Below are 23,078 nucleotides of genomic sequence, written 5' to 3' on the forward strand. Positions count from 1 at the left end.
TGCGCGGCGAGTCAAACACTCAGCGGGCTGGAGGCTGCAGCGCTCCGCGTCGGAATCGCTATCCCAAGCCTCAGAGCGCCATGGGCACCTCTTCAGAGACGCTGGTGCGGTTGGGGAGGCGCAGGGGACAGGCGAAGGAAGGCCCGGGTGAGCTAAACCGGCCCATGCCGGCCGGCGTGGGGATTGTGTCTGACCCCCAGGCACGGGGTGAGAGGCGAGGGTGCCAAGCGAGGGCGCCTAGTCCAAGTGAAGTGGACGCCACCAAGTCAAAAGCAGCGTTGGGTTCTATGTAAATTGGACAGTTTTGCCCTCCGGCGAATTGTTGGGTGGTAAAAGTTTACATAAACAGAGGTGGAGAAAAAATAAGAAATAGGCTGACCCAGTTGACCTGCGCGGTCGCAGCTGCAAGAGTCTGGCGTTGACCTGACTCAGAGCTCACTAGGTCTGATTGATCTGATCGACCTGGCAGGATAAGGAGATTCTCGTTGCCCCCGGTGCCTCCTTTGTTTCCTCTTGGCGCTTCACAGCAACAGCCTCCTATAAGGCTGCTTCCTCTTGTGGTCATTGGATGGGTACCTATCAAGCCTTCATGCGTCCCTGTTCATATCTAACTTGAGAGTCACTCTCAGATGGCTTTACCGGAAGAACAAGGAAGGACTTTTCTAAAAGTCTCAGATAAATCTCTTCTATTTATTTGTTTTTTACAGAAATAATTATTGGAAAGGGAGATGCAAGTATCCTTAATTAATGAGGCCCACCCTAAGAACAGTAGTCAGTTCTCCAAGTTACATTGCTGGTACTCAATTAGAAGGGGTTGAATGGAGTCAATTACAATGTCTACAACCCCAATAGATGAACATTTCCAAAGTTACCCATTTATAAACTACTACTTGGTTAACTTTGAAAAATGTTTTTATAACACCCGTTGGAATAGGTATTATTGCTCTCAACTTTAAAGATGTTGATACTAAGCCTCCAAGAAGTTAAATGATTTGCCCAAGTTTACACAGTAAGGAAATGACCAAGCAAGGACTCAAATCTGTGTCTTCTGATTTTAAGGTTTTGTATACTTTCTTTCTTTTTTTTTTTTTTTAAAGGTTTTGTATACTTTCCACTTAATCCCAGCTGTTCTTAAGATAACAAGAATAAAATTATTGTTTGAAAGAACTTTTAGATATCATGCCAATATAGACATGTCTGAGAAAAATATCACACACTCTTCTTGAAAGTTTTTAATATTCATTTTTTAAACTTTATTAGAAATAAAGAACTCTAAAGAAGATCAAGTTCTCTGTCCACCTCTTCTACCTAGCAAAGTAGATCTCCAGCAGGTCACCATAATTCCACACAATGAGTGGGAAAGGATTCGAGGTAGCCTTGACAGTTTGACAAGAAAAGCAGCAAGCCTTCGTGCAGAAAGAAAGGAAAAGAAAGAAATGCATCTCCGATCCCAAGAAGTGGTAAAACATTGGACTAATACATATGCAGTTAAGTATTAACCACCCAGGAGTACACAAGCACTGAAGGCTTACTCTTTTTTCTTAGCACTCTTATAAATATTTTTTATATGTAAAATATAAAAATGCATTGACTAGCCAGTCTTGCTCAGTGTTTAGAGCGTCGGCCCATGGACTGAAGGATCCTGAGTTTGATTCTGGCCAGGGCATGTACCTCGGGTGCAGGCTCCATCCCAGGCCCTAGTGGGGGCGTATCCCGGAAGCAACCAATAGATGTTGCTTGAAAGTTTTTAATATTCATTAAAATGTGAAGATCTCTCACATTGATGTCTCTCTCTCTCTCCCCCCGCCTTCCACTCTCTTTGAAAAGCAATGGAAAAATATCTTGGGTAAGAATTAAAAATACATCTATATATCTTTTTTCTTGAAAGTATTACATATGTCCCCTTCCCCACCCCTCCATTAACCCCCTCCGCCCCACTCTCACCCCCTCCCTAGGCCTTCCCTGCACTATTATTGTCTGTCCTTGGGCTACACATATATTCATATAAGTTCATTGGTTAATCTCTTCTCGCCCCCCCCTTCCCTCTGAAATGATCTACTTTCTATAATAAATTTCACTCAACATGAAATTCTTTTATGTTGTTATGTGTATCAATTATTCATTCATTTTTATTGCTGAGTGGTGTTCCATTGTATGGATTTAACAATTTGTTTATCTGTTCAGTTGTTGATGATTTGACATCAACCAAATGTTGATATTTGAGTTGTTTCCAGGTTTTGTCTACTGTATAAATAAAGCTGCTTATGAGCATTCATTTGTAAGTCTATGTATGGACATATGCTCTCATTCTCTTGGGTAAGTATCTTGGTGTAGAATAGCTAAATCATATGATAGATGTATGTTTAACTTTGTAAGAAACTTCCAAACTGTTTTGAAAGTAGTTTTTACATTCCCACCAGGAGTTTATGAGAGTTCTGTTTCCTCCACAATCTCACCAACTTGCTGTGGTCAAACATTCTAATATAATTCTTAATTATAGACATTCTAATGGGGGTAAAGTATTATCTCATTGTAGTTTTAATTTGAATTTCTCTAATTACAATGATATTGAACATCTTTCCATGAACTTATTTTCTATCTGTATATCTTCTCTTGTTTAAATTTTTATTTTAAAAAATTGTTTTAAATAATCACCCAAGGACATGTTTTTTTTAATTTTTCTACAGAGAGGAAGGGAGAGAGAGAGAAACATTAATGTGAGCTATTTGTCACAATATATATTATTTATTTTTGGGAAGGGACATAGGACGCTAGTAGTACCTTGCTTTAGGAACAGTGTTCATAATTTATTCTTTTTTTTCCTGGAAGAGGGAAGAATTATATTATGACTGATATCATACACATAATATATGACATTCTGAAAAAGGCAAAACTATAGGGAAAGAAAACAGATCAGTGGTTGCTGGGGCTGCAGGTGGGGGGAGTGATTCACTATAAACAGGAGCTGAGGGAATTTTTTCAGAGGATAGAACTGTTCTGTAAGTGACGGTAAGCATTTTAAAAACAATACATCAAAAAAGGATGTGTGTAAATTATGCTCTAAAAACACCTCTGTCCTTAAAGGGATAAGGGAGTGGAATATACCTCCTGTGTGTTTTTTTAAATGCAGAAGTAGCCTGGCCCGAGTGGCTCAGAGGTTGAGTGTTTACCTATGATTTGGGAGACTGGGGTTTGATTCCTGGTTGGGTGGTTGATTCCCAGTGGGGGGGCACGTGGGAGGCAGCCGATCAATGACTCTCATCATTGATGTTTCTCTCTCTCCCTTTCCCTCTCCCTTCCTCTCTCTGAAATCAATTAAATATATATATATATATATATATATATATATATATATATATATATATATAAATGCAGAAGTAGCACACTACACAAAAAACTTTACACCTCATGGATGTTAAAGAAAAGGATGAAATGTAGTAAATGTAGTAGTAAAAACTGTAATAATAGGCACAGAAATTGACAAAATAATAGATCAGAAGAGAGAGCTTAGAAACAATCCCATGTTATGTATGGGAACTTGATGTATGACAGAAATGTCATTGCAAATCAGAAGGGAAAGGATAGGAATTCAATAACTGATACTGAGAATTGCCATATGAAAATGATTAAATTATATCCCTATGGTGCAAAATATATAAAAATGAATTTCAGCTGATTAAAGAACTAAATGTGAAAAGCAAAACAGTAAAACTCTTAAAATAAATCATAGAATATCTTCAGGGTTTCAGGGTAAGTAAGATTTTCTTAAGACATAGAAAATAGCCCAGCCAGTGTGGCTCAAAGGTTGAGCATTGACCTATAATCCAGGAGATCGAGGTTTGATTCCTGGTTGGGGCACATGCCTGGGTTATGGGCTTGATACCCAGCAGGGGGTGTGCAGGAAGCAGCCAATCAGTGACACTCTCTCATCATTTATTTTTCTATCTGTCTCTCCCTCTCCCTTCCTCTCTGAAATCAATAGAAAATATATTTTAAAAAACAAGACATAGAAAATATGACCCATAAAGGAGGAGAAAGACTTCATCTGACATGAGACATTGGGTAGACTCCTCAGAGGTGTAGAAGAGCATGGAAAATATGCTACTGTTGATTTTTTTAAAGAAACAAAAGTAGTAATATATATTTATTATTTAAATATATGAAGGTACTTTGGAAGTAAACACAAGAAACATAATAGTGGTTATCTTCGAGATTGTAGATGGAAATTAGGATTGGAGGGAGAGTTTTGCTGTGTACATTTATAGTATTTTGAGATTTTCAACGATATAAATGTGTTACCTTCCTAAAAAATTTAATTAAAAAATCAGCTCATGAGTGTAACTTCGTATTTTATTTATTAATGATAAATGCCAATACAATAAAGACTAATAATGAAAATTCAAATCATATACTGTTAAATTTTGTAAAATTTAATTGAAAAATAAAAACTGAAGACTGCTGCTTACTTTTTTTGCAGGGTATGAAAGAACAGAAACTTGAAGCCAAAAAGAAGCGTGATAAAGAACTAGAGGCAGAAAGACAGATCCTTGATATGGAAGAAGCAATACAAAAACAGGGAGAAAGAAAAAAGGCCATTGAGCGTGCAAAGCAATATCAATTTTACCAGACAGAAAGAGTGAAACACTTCCATGTACTTTGGGTTTTCTTGTACTTTTATATATATTTAACATATTTATACATAATTAGACTTTATTTTCTTAAGAGACTGCAATTTTTTCTTTTTTTTTAGTCGGGACTTATTCTTAGTAGAGTGATGAAAGAACGTGATGCACAGATTGAAAACCAAAAGAGTAGAATAAAATCAGATAAAAAATGGGAGGAACAATTGAAGCTCAACATTGAACAAGCTTTTAAGGAAGAACAAGAAAAAGCAGCAAAACGACGCAGAGATAGAGTGGCCCTTGCCAACGATCATTTGAAACAGTATGTATCTATAAATCACCAGTTTTTGCGCCTTCCTTTTTCTCATAAGGGATACAGCTTTTTTTCCTGCTTATAAAAATAATACATGATAAAATACCTAGTAAGTAGAAAAAAATACAGGGAAAGAGGGTAAAAATCATTATTACACCCTTACCCAAAGGTAATATATTGGTTATATTGCCACAATGAGGCTGCAGAACAAACCACCACACAATTTAGTGTCATTCACCAATAAACATTTATTTATCTGTGGGTTGGCTGGACTTGGCTGGCAGCTTTTCCTCAAACTTCAGGATTGGCTGGAATTGCTTGTTGTGGGCAAGGCTCTGATCTGCTCCATGTGTATGCATCCTGAAGTCCTAGATGAAGGGACAGCAGCCATATGGGGGAACATTTTCTTATGGTATTGACAAAGACTCGAGAGAATGCACCCAAGCTTGCAAGAGCTAAACCCAAAGTCAAAGGTCAAGGAAATACACGGCCTACCAGGAGTCTAAAGCAAGTCACATGGCTAAGCCTAACAACAGTGGACCAGAGAAATAGACTCCCATGGAAGTGGGGAGTGAGAGAGAGAGCCTATTTGAATAATAATCGAATCCACCACAATAATCTGTTATTGCTTCATTATATAGCCATATAGACCTTTTTTGATTGTGAGTGAAGGGGTTGGATTCATTGAGATATAATTCACAGTTAATAATATTCACCTTTTTAAAAGCATAGAGCTGTATACCACTCCCAAATCAGTATAGAGAACACTTTCATTACCCAAAATTGGTTCCCCCATGCCCCTTTGCACTAAATTCTATCCCCTACCCTCAGCCCCTGAAAATCATTGATACAGACTTTTACTTTTTCTGAGCATATATATACTCACATTTTATGATGTCTGATGCCCTTTCTACTATAACCAATTCTGGATAGTACTTTTTCTGGTAAGTTAGTGGGCAAAAATATCGTGTCATTTAATTTAGATTTCTAGTAATTTTAGTGAGGCAGAACATTTTTTCATATGTGAATGTTCATTTGTTTAGGTTTCTATCATGAATTGAGTACTGCATTGTTCTCTTGTGTAGGTTATTGCATATTGGTGTGTATGTTTGCCATTTATTAAAAACTGATTAATAAGCAGCTTTTTATATCTCAATATTACTAATTTATTAGACTGCAGATTTTGGTCATCTTTTCTGAATGGTTTTCAGTAGTTAGAAGATATTTATTTGTATGTGTTCAAATCTTTTTGTTATGATTTTGGTTTTGTATATATATTTATTTCTCAAAATCACAAATGTGTAAGTGACATAGACATCAATTCTCAAGATGTATGTGTTGCCAGACTGTATTCTACAGTTATTTTAACACTTAGTAAAAAGAGAAGAGTAATCTTTGGATTTATTATAATTTTTTTGTTTGGCAGTGTAGAGAGCCAAGGCTTTGTGCAAGTTAGGGACAGAGCCCTTGGCAAAGGAAGGCAAATATTTGACCAGTGAGTCACCTTTAAGAAATCCCTCTTTTTATATTGGCTGCTTTAGCCCAGAGATAATTACAGGTAGCAGCTTAATCTCTAGCAGGCTACCTAGCAAGTGCTAACACCTTCACAGGCCATCTGCACACCTATAGCCTTTGCACATAGGCTGTGTTTGGGCCACAGCATCACTTTTCCAAGTGTTCTTGGGCAATAGTTTAGAGGTTCAAGCAGGTTTAGGATTTCCTTTAGTTGTTTCTTTGGCTTATCTTCATTGTAGTCTAGATGTTCATCAGGCTCTGAGATCAGCATAACACTCCAAGAAAAAAAGTTTTTGATCACGAACATATGAAAGAAAGGTTTATTACTCAGTCTTTCAGTCCATTTAAGTAGATTGTTGCTCTACCCTGTGCCTATCTGTTCAGGAATAAAAAAACTAGAGACAGCAGATAGTGGTAGTGGAACAGCCTGCACACTTGTTAATTGGCTGACAAGGAACCCATGGGCAAGTAGATATCTCAGGCTTTAGCTGTCTTGCCAGCATGCAGAGGATTGATGGCCAGAGGAGGGCACTCAGAGCCTGCAATAAACTGATGGAGGAATCTCCTGTAGTGATGGTTGATAGTGGTGGGTCTTGGGAGGTGAGTTTAGGAGGTGGACCTGGAGCTAAATCTTTCAGATCAGAGCTCTGCAGTGAGGAGGCTGCTTAGGGATCTCTAAAAAACTCACATATTAAGCCCTTTGAGAGAACCAGCATTTAGTGGCTTACCACTCAGAAGGCATCAATAGCTAGTCAGTGTTGGCTGCAGGAGGAGTGACAACCAAAGTGGCCAGTTGGATGAGGAAACCTTTGTTTCTCTCCTTTCATCAAAGCCTGAGCGGGTAGACCCCATAGCTTGGATAGCATCGCCTAGTGCTGAAACTGAGCACTAGGGATTAGGGATTTTTCTGAAAAATAGTGGCACCATTCCATCAGTTAATTGGTTCTTCCTAAAGGATAGGAATATCTGAAGTCCTAGTGTAGGACTTAATTTTGATGAGGAATGAAACAAATTTCAGAGAAAGGGAAATATTGGCAATTCTGGGCCAACCAATTTGGATTTGTTTTTAACCACTACTCTTTATATATGTCTTGTCTCCTTGCCCCACCCCCAAAAGAAATCCACCAGTTTTTCCTTATAGCTTCAAGTCATCCCAAATTATAATCTAATTCATTTCTTTAAAATATAACCTTTTTTTTTGGTTTGTTTTAGAATAAAGGAACATGAAGAGGAAGAAGAAATAAGGAGAAAATGTGAAGAAAAGGATACTGAGGAAATAAAGCGACAGAATTCATTATATGAAATAGAAATGAGAAAAACACTAGAAAAGAAAAAAGAAGAGATAAACGAAAGGAGGAAACTATTTTTTGTAAGTTGAAAATACAGCATCTCTTCAAAATATATACAAAGTCCAATGTCTAAATTTTAATATACTTTTTATAAATAATAGTGGGTTAGAAAACAAGTTGCTATTAAATTGGGTTTCTAAGTCTATTTGGGGGGAGCTGTATTTGCTGTGGTTTTATGTGGATGTGCTCTCATGCATGAACAAGAAATAAGAGAATGAGGCTTTTTATTTTTCAAATGAATTCATTTTCCTATTCTTAAAATGAGTTATCTTATATATTAAGGTATAAAGATAGAGTATATATTGATTTCTCAATTTTAGACATTTTCTGTGGCTTTGCCCTGGTGGTTGAAGATTCAGCTCAGCTGAGATAGCTTCTCTTTTTTGCTTCGCTATTATTGGAACATACATGGCTTCTGTCCTCAAGGTTGCCTCATGGCCCTGAACAGCTGCTAGAGCTCCTGCCTCATGTCCACATTCGAAGCAGCAAGAAAGAAGAAAGGATGGAGGACAAAAAAGAGTGCCCTGCCCTGGCCGGGTGCCTCAGCTGGTGGGACCGTCATCTCAGGCACCGAAAGGTCGCAAGGTCGATTTCCGGTCAGAGCACATACCTAGGCTCTGGGTTTGATCCCAGGTCAGGGTGCTTATGGGAGGCAACCAAGTGATGTTTCTCTCTCTCTCTCTCTCATTCTCTCTATCTCATTCTCACTCTCTCTCTAAAAAGTAAAATCAATTTAAAAATATATCCTTGGGTGAAGATTTAAAAAAAAGAGTGCCCTAACTATCTGCTCTCCTTTTAAGGAACTTTTCTGGAAGTCTCACTAAACAATTTCCATTAAATCTCACTGGTCATAATTTAGCCACACCCAGGTGAAATGAAACCTTGGAAATATAGTCATTTAGCTGAGCATATGGCTCCTCTTTTTTTAAAAAAAATATATCTTTATTGATTTCAGAGAGGAAAGGAGATGGAGAGAGAGAGACAGAAACATCAATGATGAGAGAGTCGTTGACCAGCTGCCTTCTGCACCCCAGACTGGGGATCGAGCCTGCAACCCGGGCATGTGCCCTGACCGGGAATTGAACCCCGATAGCCTGGATCCCAGGTCAACGCTCAACTGCTGAGCCACGCCCGGCCGGGCAACTCTTAACAAAATCTGAGTCCTGCTACTAATGCAGAACACAAGAAAGAATCCTGGGTAGGCAATTAATTATTCCTGCCATTTTTGTTTTTTTGTTCAACTTTCAGAGTTATTCTCAACTTTGTCTTTAAGCCTTCTATTAAATTTTTTAAAATTCTCAGTTGAGGATATATTTTTCATTGATTCTAGAGAGGAAGGGAGAGGGGGAGAGATTGAGAGAAACATTGATGTGAGAGAGAAACATCAGTCAGTTTCTTCCCATGTGCACATGACTGAGGATTGCACCCACAGTGGGTATGTGCGCTGACTGGGAATCCAGCCCGAGACCCTTTCAGTGCATGGGATGATGCTCTAACCAACTGAGCCACACTGGCCAGGGCCCTTCTCTTGAGTTTTTTAGTTGTCAAAGTTTTAATTTATAAGAGTTGTAATTTATTGTCCTTTTTGCATAAAATCTTATTCTAGGTTCATGGATGCAATATTTTTATATTTCCAAGTCATTTTGGAATGAGACAGACCTTGTTTTGAAACCTAACTCTGTCACTTACTAGCTATGTATTTTTTTTTTTAAGGTAAGAGTTTCCTTTTTTTGGTAAATCTGTTTTTGTTGATTTCAGAGAGAAGGAGGCAGAGGGAGAGACAGAAACATCAATGATGGGAGTCACTGATAGGTTGCCTCCTGCATGCCCCCTACGGGAGACCAAGCCCAAAACTAGAGCATGTGCCCTGACTAGGAATCGGATGGTGACCTCCTGGTTCATGGGTAGACACTCAACCACTGAGCAACACTGGCTGGGCTAGCTGTGTGATCTTGAGCTGAGGCTTTCAATTTTTAAAAATGAGAATTAACTTTATGTTAATTACCTCTATAGTTTTATCATTATAAAAATTCTGTATGAACATTACAATAAACTTAGAAAAAAACAAAACTTTTTAAAAATAATGACATTGTGGTGTTTTTTAAAATATATTTTTATTTTATTTTTTTCAGAGAGAGAAAGGGGAGAGGGAGAGAGAGAGAGAAACACCAATCATCCATCCGCTGCCTCCTGTACGCCCCCTACTGGGGATCGAGCCTGAAACCCAGGCATGTGCCCTGACCAGGAATCGAACCCCATGACCCCTTGGTGCATGGGACGGCACTCAATCAACTGAGCCACACCAACCAGGCAACAAAATAAAACTCTTAAGAAATCATTCAGAACAATCACTTTTTTTTTTAATCCTCACCCAAGGATTTTTTTTTTTAATTGATTTTAGAGAGGAAGGGTGGGGAGACAGAGAGAGAGGGAGAGAGAGAGGGAAACATCAATGTGAGAGAGAAACATCACTCAGCTGCCTCCCCTACACACCCCGACCAGGGACTGAACCCATAACCTAGTACGTTCCCTGCCCAGAATTGAACCATCAGCCTTTTGGTGTACGAGACTACACTCCAACCAACTGAGCCTCCTGGCCAGGGCTCAAAACAATCAGTTTTAGCAGTTTTGTATTTTCATTAGCTTTTCATGTTGATTAATGCATCAATGCATCTCCTTAACCATATTACAGGCTTTCAAAAGTAGCAACCAATAAAATAGAAGAATAATTAAGAGTGCTAAGCACATAGTAGACCCTGAGTTATAAATATATTGGAGATTAAATGTTAAATCTAGTAACTTTCACCTTGAATTGGTTTCTAAATATATAGCAGAATACACTAATATATTTGTATATCCAGGCTATTGTGTTCAAAGGTATCTATTTTTATGGTGACTAATTCAGGTTGGGTCATGGAATGTATGCTGATATGTACAGATTTTTATTTTTTGTTTTAAAAAATAATTACCTTTTTTTTCTGGCTGGGTGGCTCAGTTGATTGAAACATCTTCCCATATACCAAAAGGTTGCAGGTTCCATCCCTGGTCAGGGTGCATGTGGGAGATAACCCATCGATGTTTTTCTCTCACATTGATGTTTCTCTCTCTCTCCCCCCTTCCTTTCTCTCTAAAATCAATAAAAACATGTCCTCAAGTAAGGATTAAAAAATAATGATAATGATAAAATAAAAAATAAAAAATTACCTATTAAAATTTTTTAGAATATACATCTGTATATTTTCTTGTATATGCACTAAAACAAAGTCTGGACTAGGAATTAGTTTCCCAGTGATTGGGTCTGGTGGGCAGTGTTAGGAATAGGCAGATAGATAGTGAATGGGATAGGTATCTTTTAAATATTTTTAATGTGTGTGCCATGTGACTGTATTAACTATTTAAACATTGAATTTAAATTGTTTTTCTGATTATTGAATTATTTTAATTGCATATTTTTAAAGAAATTAGATATTTGAAAAGAAATACAGAAAATCATTAAGATGTAAAAGTGACTTATAATCTCATACCCCAAAGATAACTGATATTAACATTTAATATATTTCTTCCAGTTATATATACATTATAAACTTGTATTTATATTTTTGCTAAGATATGCTATTTAGTGTTTATATTCTATTGCCCCCAACTAACTGATTGTATTATTTGTATTCTTCCCATGTCACTGAGTATAATTTACTGAACCATTTCTCCATTATTGAATATTTAGAGGTTGTTTCCAACTTGTCACCATTATAAATAACTTTGAGATAAAGTACATGGTACTTAAAACTTAGTGCATATTTCTGATGATCTCTTTGGGATCAATTTCCAAGAGAGAAATAACTGGATCAGAAGCCGTGACCATTTGACTGGTTCTTGTTAGATATTTATATGTTGAAAGATATTTTTCTTGATAGGATAATACAGAGTTTTTTTTCTCTCCAAGAAACATATGAGTGATAAAAATATCATCAAAGCTGTAGAACAGCAGCAGCAAGAGGAGGAAGATGAAAAGATTAGAAAATTTATCAAAGCAAAAAAGCGACTGACACAAATGAGGAAAGAAAAAGAAGCTGAAACACACAGGTGAGCTTTTAAAATAACTTAGGTAATTAGTAAGGTACTATTTGAAATTATTATTTTTAAAATTTATCTTTATTGTTGAAAGCATTATAGATGTCCCTTTTTCTCCCCATTGACCCTTTCCATCGCGTCCCCACCCCCTCACCCCGCCCCAGGCCTTCACCACACTATTGTCTTTATTTTATTATAGATCAGAAGCTGTGATACAAGAGTAGCCTTTAGGAAGAAAGGTCTCATTATTTTATGCATGACTAGGGCATTAGTGACATGATGACTTCAGTTTGAGGCATGTGAGTTGGGGTTTCCCTGGAATATCAAGGACATCATCTGGTAGATGACTGGAAATACTGGAAATCTCTGCTCTAGAAGAGGAGGGATATGAGCTGGACATGGCCTTGTGAGTCATTGCTGTGTAAGTGATTGTTGAAACTGTGGACACAGGTGACTTCACCTGGGGCTAATAGGTAAGAAATAAGGTGACATAGTCCCTAGGGACAAATGGAGAAAGAAAATGTGAAGACCATAGAATAGTTTCTAGACATTGGAGGAAAACCAGAGAAGCAGCAAGGGAGGGGTGTTTCAGTAAAAAAAAAAAATTTTTAAAAAATGCAGTCATCAGTATTAGATTAATAAAGGGATTAAATGAGATTTTTTAAGTTGTTTCTCAGATTTAGAGGTCAGTTTAGTGAGGAGTTTGGGATGAGGTGAGAGGAGAGTGGGAGGCCAGTTGCAGTACATCATGTCTGTTTCAATCATGCTTTTCCCTTGTGCAGAATCCTCTGATGGCTTTACATGACACTTAGAGTCTTTACTATGGCCCATAGGACTCTACGCCCATCCTAATTCCCAGTTTCCTCCAGCCTCATCTCTCAAACCTTGTATCTCACTGTCTGTCCTTCTTTCCTCCTTCCTCCTTCCTCACTCACAGAGGTCTTCTCGTGGACCCTCTCTGAGGAATGCTCACCTCCCTTAACTCTCAGATCATTACTCAAATATTGCTTTCTCATTGAGGCTTTCCCTGACTACCTTACTTAACATTACAACCCCACACCCTACATTGCTTATTCCTTTAACTGCTCTTTTTTCTCATTGCATGATATAGCACAATTGTTTAAAATATTTTTTATTGATTTTTTTTTTTTTTTTTAGAGAGAGAGGAAGGGAGAGAGGGAGAGAGAAACACCAATGTGAGATCGCAGTATTAATCAGCAAATCAGCTGCTTCCTGCACGCACCCTACCCCGGCATGAGTCCTGACTGGGGAATCCAACCAGCAGCGTTTTGGTGCATGGGATGACACCCAACCAACTGAGCCACACTGGCCAGGGAGCATTATTTTAATTATTTATTTTGTTTACTGTCCCCCTACCCCAGCTATAACAAAAGCTCCATGAGGGCAGAGACTTTTAATGTTTTTGTTTATTGTTATGTCTCCAGCACCTGGAATAGTGCCTCGCACATAGCAAGCAAGCAATAAAAGTGTTTAAAATATTGTGTTTGAAAGCTTAGATGAAATGTCACCTTTTCCATGAAACCTTTCTTTTTTTTCTTTTGCCCATATCATTTTCTAGCTTCCTCATGGCATTTATCACCTTTTGCCGGTATAGTTACCTGTGTAAATGTCTTCTCTCCACTTCAGGTTGTAATTTCCTTGGGACAGGCACTGTATCCTCTCTCCTCATTTCTCCCACATTACTTTGCAAATGCACTCATTAATTTAGTGAATTTGTCACATCTAAATTTAAAAGTATTTTTAGCTCAATTTCCTGAATAAAAATGCCCCAGTCCTTTAAAAAATAAGGTAGTCCCCCCTTATCTGCAATTTTGCAGATAGTAAGAGGATGGATCTATTCAGAATTTTGATAACTTTTACTAGATATTTTTGAGATTTTATTTATAGAAAGGCCTTTGATTTATTTTATAACCTAAGTCTCCAGTGTTAGAGTAAAAGTATTTTAAAATATTTTTCATTGTGGAGAATTTTAACACTTATTTCCTATATGCACTTACACATACACGAGATCATATTATATGCGTTGCTCCCTTTGGACTTTTAGAATAAAATAGTATTCTAGTATGATAGTATTTGACCTGAGTTAGTCACCTAAGATGGCCACTAAGTGACTAACAGGCAGGTAGTGTAGACAGCATGGATATGATGGACAGAGGGATAATTCATGTCCTGGGTGGGATAAAGCGAGATTCCGTCACACTACTCAGAATGATGTGCAATTTAAAATTTATGAATTGTTCATTTCTGGAATTTTTCATTTAATATTTTTGGACTGTGGTTGATCACAGGTAACTAAAAACACAGAAAGCAAAACCACAGATAAGGGAGGATTACTGCCTGCTTTATTCTAGAAATGAAGTATTAAAAAATAATTCCATTTAAGACAATATATATATATATATAAGGAGTAATGGGGCTCCTTTTATTCTTGTAAAAGAATATAAAATATCTGACTCTCCAAATTATGTTGACTCCATAGCAGATCTATTCATGAAGATTTGGCATGATGGTTATTTTGTTATAGGCTGATGGAGGAACGTAGAGAAAGAATAAATAACTTCCTGAGTGGACTAATGAAACAGAAACTCGACAATGAAGATTTGATTATTGCTAGAGATATAGAGGAAGCTGACGCTGAATGGGAAAAAAGGGAAAAGGAAAAATATGAAAAAAACAAAGCAGAATTAAAAGCGATTGAAGAATATAGAGACCTTGTGGTAAGCAATTCCATTTTGACAATAAAAATTAAAAAAAAAAGTTAAACCCTTTCCACTATAGTTTCTAAATCCCTCTGCATCTCTGATTTTAAAAAAAATCAGAGATTTGAAAAACAATATATGAATTATCTTCCTCTATTCCTGAAATCAGACCATGCTTACTTCCTAACAGAAGATAACATGACAATCAATTACAGGTGCAAAGTAATAATCTCTTCTGTTTCAGAACCATCTGAAATACAAAAATTTTTTTGAAACTATGTTCTTTGGCTGATCTCTGCCTTTTTTTGTCCAGTCACTCCACCCTCCTGCCCTCTGACATCCCTCAGTCTGTTCCAGTGCTCCATGCCTCTGGTTCTGTTTTTTGTGTTAGATTATTTTGTTCATTAGATTCCACATACAAGTGAGATCATATGGCATTTGTCTTTCTCTGACTGGCTCATTTCACTCAGCATAATCATCTTCAGCTCCATCCACGCTGTTGCAAAGGCTGAGAGTTCCTTTTCTTCACAGCTGTGCAGCATTCTGTTGCGTACACATACCACAGCTTTTTCTTTTCTTTTCTTTTTTTTTAAAATATATCTTTATTGATTTCAGAGAGAGGAAAGGAGGGAGAGAGAGAGAGAGATAGAAACATCAATGATGAGAGAGTCATTGATCGGCTGCCTAGCCCGCAACCCAGGCATGTGCCCTGACCGGGAATCTAACCCTGATCTCCTGGATCCTAGGTCGATGCTCAACCACTGAGCCACGCCCGGCCGGGACACAGCTTTTTCTTAATCGTCACCTGAGGAGTGAGGATATTTTTTTCCTGTTAATTTTCTAGAGAGAGTGGAAGGGAGGGCGGAGGGGGATAGAGAGAGAGGAGAGAGAGAAAAACATCGATGTGACAGACACACATGGATTGGTTGCCTCCCAGGCTCGCCCAGATGGGGGTGGGGATTGGACCTGCATCCCAGGGACATGACCTTGACTTGGAATTGAACCTGACTCCCTGGGTCATAGAGTGACTCTCAACCACTGAGCTGCGCTGGCCGGGCACTTTTTCTTTTCTCTATTTTCTTTTTAAACAAATACCATTCTATTTAAGTTTTCACTGTGTGCTCCCTGATACTCAGGAAACAAAATAAAACCAAAGTAAGGTGTCCAAATGGGAATGAGCCCCGGTGCGTGCAGGTTTCTGCCCTCGCATTGCTCCAGGCTAGCTTTCTGCCTGAACGCTCTGAGCTGGTGCCTTCTTTACACAGCACTGTTTGCTGAAAGTGCTTTCAGTGCTTTCCTTTGCCTTTTAACATCTAGATGAAAAATAAAGAGGAAGAAGAAAGACAAAGAAAAATAGAGGGTAAAGAACATTTGCTGGCTGTCATGAAGGCAGATAAGGCTTTCTGGGAGCATGAAAAGGAGAAAAAATGCAAAGCTGATAAAGAACGCCTCGAAGTTCAGGATGCCCATATTCAGCAAATGGTAATTATTCCTAAATGTTTATACTTATTTTAGCAATAAATGTGTAATATAGAGTTCATGCTAGTTTTCTTTCCCAAGTAGATTCCTTTGTCAAGGAAGATCAGCTGGTCATTACGGTTATGACACAGTAAGATATATAAGAAATGTGAAGCGTTAGTTTCTGTTTTTATCTCTATTGAAGTTCACATACTAGATGTATGTGTTTTGCACAAAAATTTACCCTTGTTTAGTGTCCATTGTGTTTCAGTAAATATTAAAGAAAATGCAAATGCATATGGCAGGCCATGATGCTTTTCTTCTTTGTTTTACTTTTCCCCTCCTTATAACTATAACCTGAAAACTATGTTGATTGGGATCTCACAAGTTTCATAACTGCCGTGAATAGGGGTACCAGAAATTTTAGAACATGTGTGATGGACCTGCCATTCAATCATTTGTAGCTAAAGATTGTTTTACAAAATGGCTGTACCATTTTCCATTTCTACCAGCAACATACATGAAGACAAGTTGCTCCACATCCTCACTAACACTTGGTATTATCCTTTGATTTTGACTCTTCTAGTGTAGTGATATCTCATGGTGTTTTTTTGCATTTCTCTAATGACTAAAAATATTGAATATCTTTTCGTGTTCTTCTTAACCATTTGTGTGCCTTCCTTTGTGAAGTGTCTACTCAAATCTTTTTGCTAATTATTTGATTAGGTTGTTTGGTTTCTTACTGTTGAGTTTTAACTTATTTTTTAATGTGGTAAAATATATATAACATAAAATTTACCATTTTATCCATTTAGTTTAGGGGCATTAAGTACATTCACACTGGGGTTCAACTCTCACCTCTCTCCATACCCGTAAGTTTTCCTCCCCCACTGAAGCTCTGTACTCACTAAACGGTAACTAGTCTCCCGTCCTCCCAGCCTCTGGAACCACTATTCTGCTTTCTGTCTCTGGGAATATGATTATTCCAGATACCGCAGATTAGTGGAATCATACAGTATTTGTCCTTTTGGTCTCTTACCTCACTTAGCATAATGTCTTCAAGGTTCATCCATGTTGCCACATGTGTCAGTTTCATTCCTTATTAAGGCTGAATAATATTCCATTTTACATGTGTCCCACATTTTATCCATACATCCACGAATGGATTTGGGTTGTTTCCATCTTTTGACTATTGCAAATAATGCTTCTTTGCACATTGGTATACAAATATCTGTTCGAGTTTCTCCTTTTGGCTCTGTTGTTTATATACCAAGAAGTGGAATTGCTGGATTATAGGGTAATTCTGTGCTTAATTTTTTTTTTTTTTAGAATCACTGTACTGTTTTCTATAGCAGCTGTACCCTTTTACATTCCTACCAGCAATGTTCAAGGGTTCCAATTTCTCCAAATTCCCAACAAATTGTAGTTTTCTGGGTTTGTTGTTGTTGGTTTTGTTGTTTATAGTAGCCATCATAATGGGTTTGAAGTGATGGCTTTCATTTGCTTTTCCCTAATGATTAATGATGTTGAGCATCTTTTCATATGCTTATAAGCCATTTCAATTCAGCCTCAAGACTTCCTTTAGTATGTTTTATAGTACACAGGTGGGCTAGCAATAAATTCAGTTTTTCTTTTTTTTAAATTGAGTTTTAGAGAGAGGAAAGAAGAGAGAGAGAGAGAAACATCAGTGTGAGAGAGAAACACTGATTGGTTACCTTCTACACACGCCCCACCCCCCCAACAGGGGATCCAGCCTGCAATCTGGGTATGTTCCCTGGCTGGGAATTGAACCTGTCCCCTTCTGGTGTACAGGACAACTCTCCAACCAACTGAGCCACACCGACCAGGGCCAGATTGTTTTTCTAATAATGTCTTTATCTTACTTTCATTTCACTGGATATAAAATTGTTGGGTGCCATATTTTTCCACTTTGAATATGTTGTTTTAGTGTCTTCTGGCCTTCATTGTTTATGATTGGAAATCTGCTATTAATCATATTGTTGGTCCCCCCAAATGATGTCATTTTTCTCTTGATTTTAAGATTTTTCCTTTATTTTTGGCTCTCAGAAGAATGACTATGATGTGTTTTTCTTGTGTTTATCCTATTTGGGGTTTGTGGTACTTCTTGGATGTGGCATGTTTTTGACCATTATTTCTTCAAATATCTTTCCTGCCTCTTTATCTCCTTTCCCCCAGGGGTCCAATTAGTATGTACAAAGACATTTGATGTCATACCAGAGATCTCTGATGCTCTATTCATTTTTCATCAATCTTTTTCTTTCTGTTCTTCAGATGGGACAACTTCTGTTGATCTACCTTCAGATTCACTAATTCTGATGTTGAACTCATCTAGTGAATTTTTCATTTCAACTGTACAATTTTCATTTGGTTCTTTTCTATAGTTTCTATTTTTCTGTTTAGATTCCCTATATTTCCTTTAATTCTTTGGATATATTCAAAATAGCTACTTTGAAATCTAATTGTTAAATTTAGTATGCTGTTCAGAACTGTCCTGTTTTTCCCTTAGAACAATGTCACACTTTCCTGTTTCTTTGCAAGTCTAGTAATTTTTAATTGAAAACTTGACCTTGTATAGAGTATGTTATAGATTCTGTTTTGTTCTGAGAGTCGTTGCTCTTTGTTTTAGTAGGCAATTACTTTCCCTGGATGCAAGCTATGAAATCCATCATCACCAGAATAGGTAGCCTTTGATGTCTCTGCTGTTGTTTGTTTTTGTAAGTCTGGCTCTCTAGGTTTCCTCCCTATACTGGCATTGACAGTCACCAATAATGTGGGTAGAATTTATCTTCAGACAAGGTAAGCCAGCAGCACTTTTACCTCTGCTGCACGAGCTGGGGTGTATGGGTTGAGGATGGTATGCCAAAGAACAGCAAATTCACAATCTCCTCCAGGCTTTTAATTTTTGCCAGGTGCCCTGGGATCTCCTGTGTGAATGTGTAGTTTATCAGTTAGTCAGGGATGTCTGTAGAGTTTATTATCTCAATTCTTCTATAACTATCTTGCTTCCAGAATCTCCCCCCTTAAATTTCTAGCTGCTTTACCACTCAACCCAAATGGAATTTGACATTATTGTCAAGTAAATCTGCAAGTTTTCATCACCTGAGCTGGAGGCATTGCCCTGTAGACAAGAATGCCCTAAGGTTGCAGTTCTTACCTGATTTAGCAGCAATTTTTTTTCATGAAAAGACACTTTTCAAATATTTGCCTGCACATGGTTACTTTCTAGTACTCTGAAATATTTGATTTTAATTTTTAATAGTAAACTTGCTACTCATGGAGGGAAATTGTTCAACCTCCTTATGCAGCCATAACCAGAAGTAGGATCTGCCATATTGTTTGGGAGCAAATCCCAGCGATCATATAACTCTATTAATGTATATTTCAGAATGTATCTCTAAGACTCGGGGACTCTTTAGAAATTAATGTAATCACAGTTTCATTATCACATCTAAAACAATCAGCATTCGGTGTTTAAATTCCCCCCAAATTGCCTCACTATTCTTTAAATTACATTGTTTGAATTGGATTGAGTAAGGTCTGTGTGCTGTTGGGTTGGCATGTTGTTCAGGCCCTTTTCTCTGTAGCTCCTCCTCTACCTTCGTTCTTTTTGTCTTAAGTTCTCCCTCCTTGTCTGTATTGTGTTTCTTTTTTGTTTATTGAAGAAACTGTTTTTTTTTGTCTTTTAGAATTATTAGTCTGACTTTGCTGTTTGGATCCCTGAGGTGTAGTTTAATGTGTTCCCTGCATTTCATGTAAAATGTAGTTTAGGTCAGATTCAAGTTTTTTGGTGAAATTCCTTCTCATACACTTACTGCATACTTCTATTAGACGGCACAAAGTGACTGTTGTCTCACTTTCTGTGATATGAACAGCCTTTGATAATCATTGTCTAAATCTCTTAATTCATGAGGTGGCAAAATGTCAATACCCTTCTGATGCACTAGTTTATGTCTTCAAAAACCTTCTCATGATCAGCAGTTTGGTGTCCCTGAGGGACAGTTTTTAAAGAAAAGACAGGATAAATACTTGATTCTTTCACTTTATTTTCCAGTGTCCAAAATATTAGCTCTCTTGCATCCTTCAAAGGTGTGTGTTACTTTTTAACCACTATTTTAAGTTTCTTTGAGTCTGTATTTATGCTTAGTGCATATCAAAATTTGAGGCATCAGTCATATGATCTGTTATGTGATCCTTTCCTTCCATTGTCCCTTGCTTCCATACTTGAAAGGTTTCTCCGTTCCCTCAGTATCTTTCTACAAACCACCAAGTCAACATATCCCAGTTGCTTCTTGTTAAGATCCCACATTATAGTATTTTACCTTTGATGAGATAGTTTATAGCTTTTTCTGACTTTTTAAAAAATCTTATTGAATGTCACTTTCTATTTTTTCAAGCTCCTGGTAGTCTATCACCAATTTAACAAACAGCATGTGAGCTTTAATTTTGAATCACAGCACTCAGTAATAAAAATTTGGTATTCTATTTTCATATGGTTGCTCTATTTCCTCATAAATCTCAATTTGTGGTAGGTGTCAGGTTTGGGCTACTATTTTATGCTGAAGTGTTGGTTACTGATTTTGAAAAATATTTTTATGAATATTAAAATATATTCATGAGTATACAAAAAAAATCACTCATTTTTTGCAAACTCAGCGTTTTGGTTTTTTAAAAATATATCTTTATTGATTTCAGAGAGAGGAAGGGAGAGGTATAGAGAGATAGAAACGTCAATGATGAGAGAGTCATTGATCGGCTGCCTCCTGCCCGCCCCCGACCGGGAATCAAGACCACAACCCAGGCATGTGCCCTGACCGGGAACTGAACCCCGATCTCCTGGATCCTAGGCCAATGCTCATCATTCATTTTTTGCAAACCCACCATTTTTAAAAAGAGCCACTGAGAAGACAAAATGAAAAAGTTCTTAACCAAAACTTCATAGAAATCTTTAAAAGTCATTAAAATCACCTCATATAATGTAAACAGTTAAAGGTATAATATTTTTGTGAATATAATGAGTTTAAAAATTTTATGAAATGTTGGTAAATTGGCTTTTGTAAATTGCTTACTGTACTTATCCCACCCAGCACCTGATCAACCCACACTGATAAATGTCATTTGTTCAAACTTCAAATTAGTAGGAAACAGAGCACTTGGTTCGTTTAACTTAGTTCAGATATTCACTGCCAATTTCATCTTATGTGCCTGAGGCACATGGTATATTGGGATGACTGAGGACAGTGAGTTTGGGTGAGTTCCTTCAAAATAGTGGAAGGGTGGGGACAGTGATTGGTATGCCTCCTACACCTGCCAAAGAACATGTCGTAAATGGTAGAAACAGGACTCTAAACTTGGTTATTTGATTTTATCTAAATTTCATGTTTTCAACTATGTTGCTATATTATTTAAAGATGTGTCATCACATAAGACTATTAAGGTAAGTTTCATTGAGCCATGATTTTTGAGAAGGATGATATTGTGAGATGCATGGGAGAGTTTCTGAAATAAATTATAGTATATAGTTGTTAAGTTAGAACTTGTCAAATATCAATGAGTTTAGAAAATTATATCTACAACTTCAAATGCTATATATATTTGGAAAATTGGTCTTACTTATGAAAATACATATGAAATTGTATTTTCTTTCTTTCCCCAATAGGCCAAAAATAAGTTTAATGCACAGCAAGCAAAACAAGCACAACTAGAGTATTGCAGACTTACTAACGATCTTGTGGTTGAAAAGGAGAAAGAATTTCAAGATTATGCCAGAGAAGTAATTGAACTTGAGTCTGAATCAACAAATAAATATGTTTTTCCACTTGTAAAATCTGTACAGGGAGGACCCGGAGGTGGCCATGGACCAGCTTTTATGGACAGAGGTGGATTAAGACCTAGCTATCAGGCAAATGATTTCTCTGGAGTCCAGCTCCCTTCTTATAATTCTCAGGGATCAAAATATAATAATTTTCAAAAGTCTAAGGGAAGGCTAGGTTTTACATGGTAGAAAAAAGTTTATTTTTAAGATTGAGAGACTAAACTGTAACTAATAAGCTACAAATGCTTATATTTTAATAAACTGCTCTTCATCTAAGTATAATTATGTTGGATCTTCACCCCGGTTTATTTTTGATAAAAATACATACACAACATAAAATGTGTAATTTTAACCACTTAGAAATGTGTTCAGTGGCATTTATATTCATAACATTGTATAACCATTACGATGATCAAGTTCCAGAACCTTTTCATTGCTCCAAATGGAAACCCTGTACCTATTAAGCAGTCACTCCCCTCTCCCTCTCTCCATCACCCCTGGCAACCACTAATCTGCTTTGTCTTTGTGGACTTGCCTATTTCAGATATTTCATATAAATGGAATCATACTGTGGCCTTGTATCTGGCCTATTTCATTTAGCATAGTTTCAAGGTTTAGCCAATGCTGTACCATCATCAGCTTTTTATAGCTGATTAATATTCCAATGGAAGTACTTTTCAGAAAATTATCATTCAATACTTAAATTTTAGTTTTAAATAACACTACCAACATTATTACTATCAATATGATTATTGAATACAATTTATGGCTTCTTTGTGGTTTATTTCAGAGTGTATCTCACTAAACATGCAAATTACCATGTTTTAAGGTCAGTTGAAATAATCCTTCTACATGTAGTTAGGCAACCAACTTGATAGAGGTTCAGTGGCTTTTTATGAATTGCATCCCCCTGCTCCTTGAATTTTTTTGACTGTGACATAAAATACAGAATACAAATTTTACCATCTTAAACATTTTTAAGAATACAGTTTAGTAGTATATATTCATATTGTTGTGTAGCCCATCTCCGGAACTTTGTCATCTTGCCAAACCGAAACTATATACCCATTAAACAACTCTCCATCCACCCCAAACCCCCTACCCCCAGCTCCTGGGACCTATCATTCTACTTCCTATGAATTTGACCACTCTAGATACCTCATGAAGTAGAATTGTACAGTATTTCTTTCTTTGACT

At 37.1% G+C, this 23,078-nt stretch overlaps 1 protein-coding gene across 1 annotated transcript; it reads left to right on the forward strand.

Annotated features, from left to right (window-relative positions):
- Position 1: 1 nt before the first annotated feature.
- On the forward strand, positions 2–22,641 carry CFAP210 (cilia and flagella associated protein 210). The gene is made up of 9 exons (XM_081142659.1): positions 2–147; positions 1,261–1,487; positions 4,478–4,651; positions 4,751–4,944; positions 7,663–7,819; positions 11,743–11,882; positions 14,416–14,608; positions 15,908–16,072; positions 21,726–22,641. The coding sequence occupies exons 1-9, from the start codon at positions 81–83 to the stop codon at positions 22,068–22,070; spliced, it is 1,662 nt and encodes a 553-aa protein (XP_080998785.1). The 5' UTR covers positions 2–80; the 3' UTR covers positions 22,071–22,641.
- Positions 22,642–23,078: the final 437 nt, after the last annotated feature.

This window comes from Miniopterus schreibersii, assembly GCF_964146895.1.
Source record: "Miniopterus schreibersii genome assembly, chromosome: 7".
Taxonomy (NCBI): domain Eukaryota; kingdom Metazoa; phylum Chordata; class Mammalia; order Chiroptera; family Miniopteridae; genus Miniopterus; species Miniopterus schreibersii.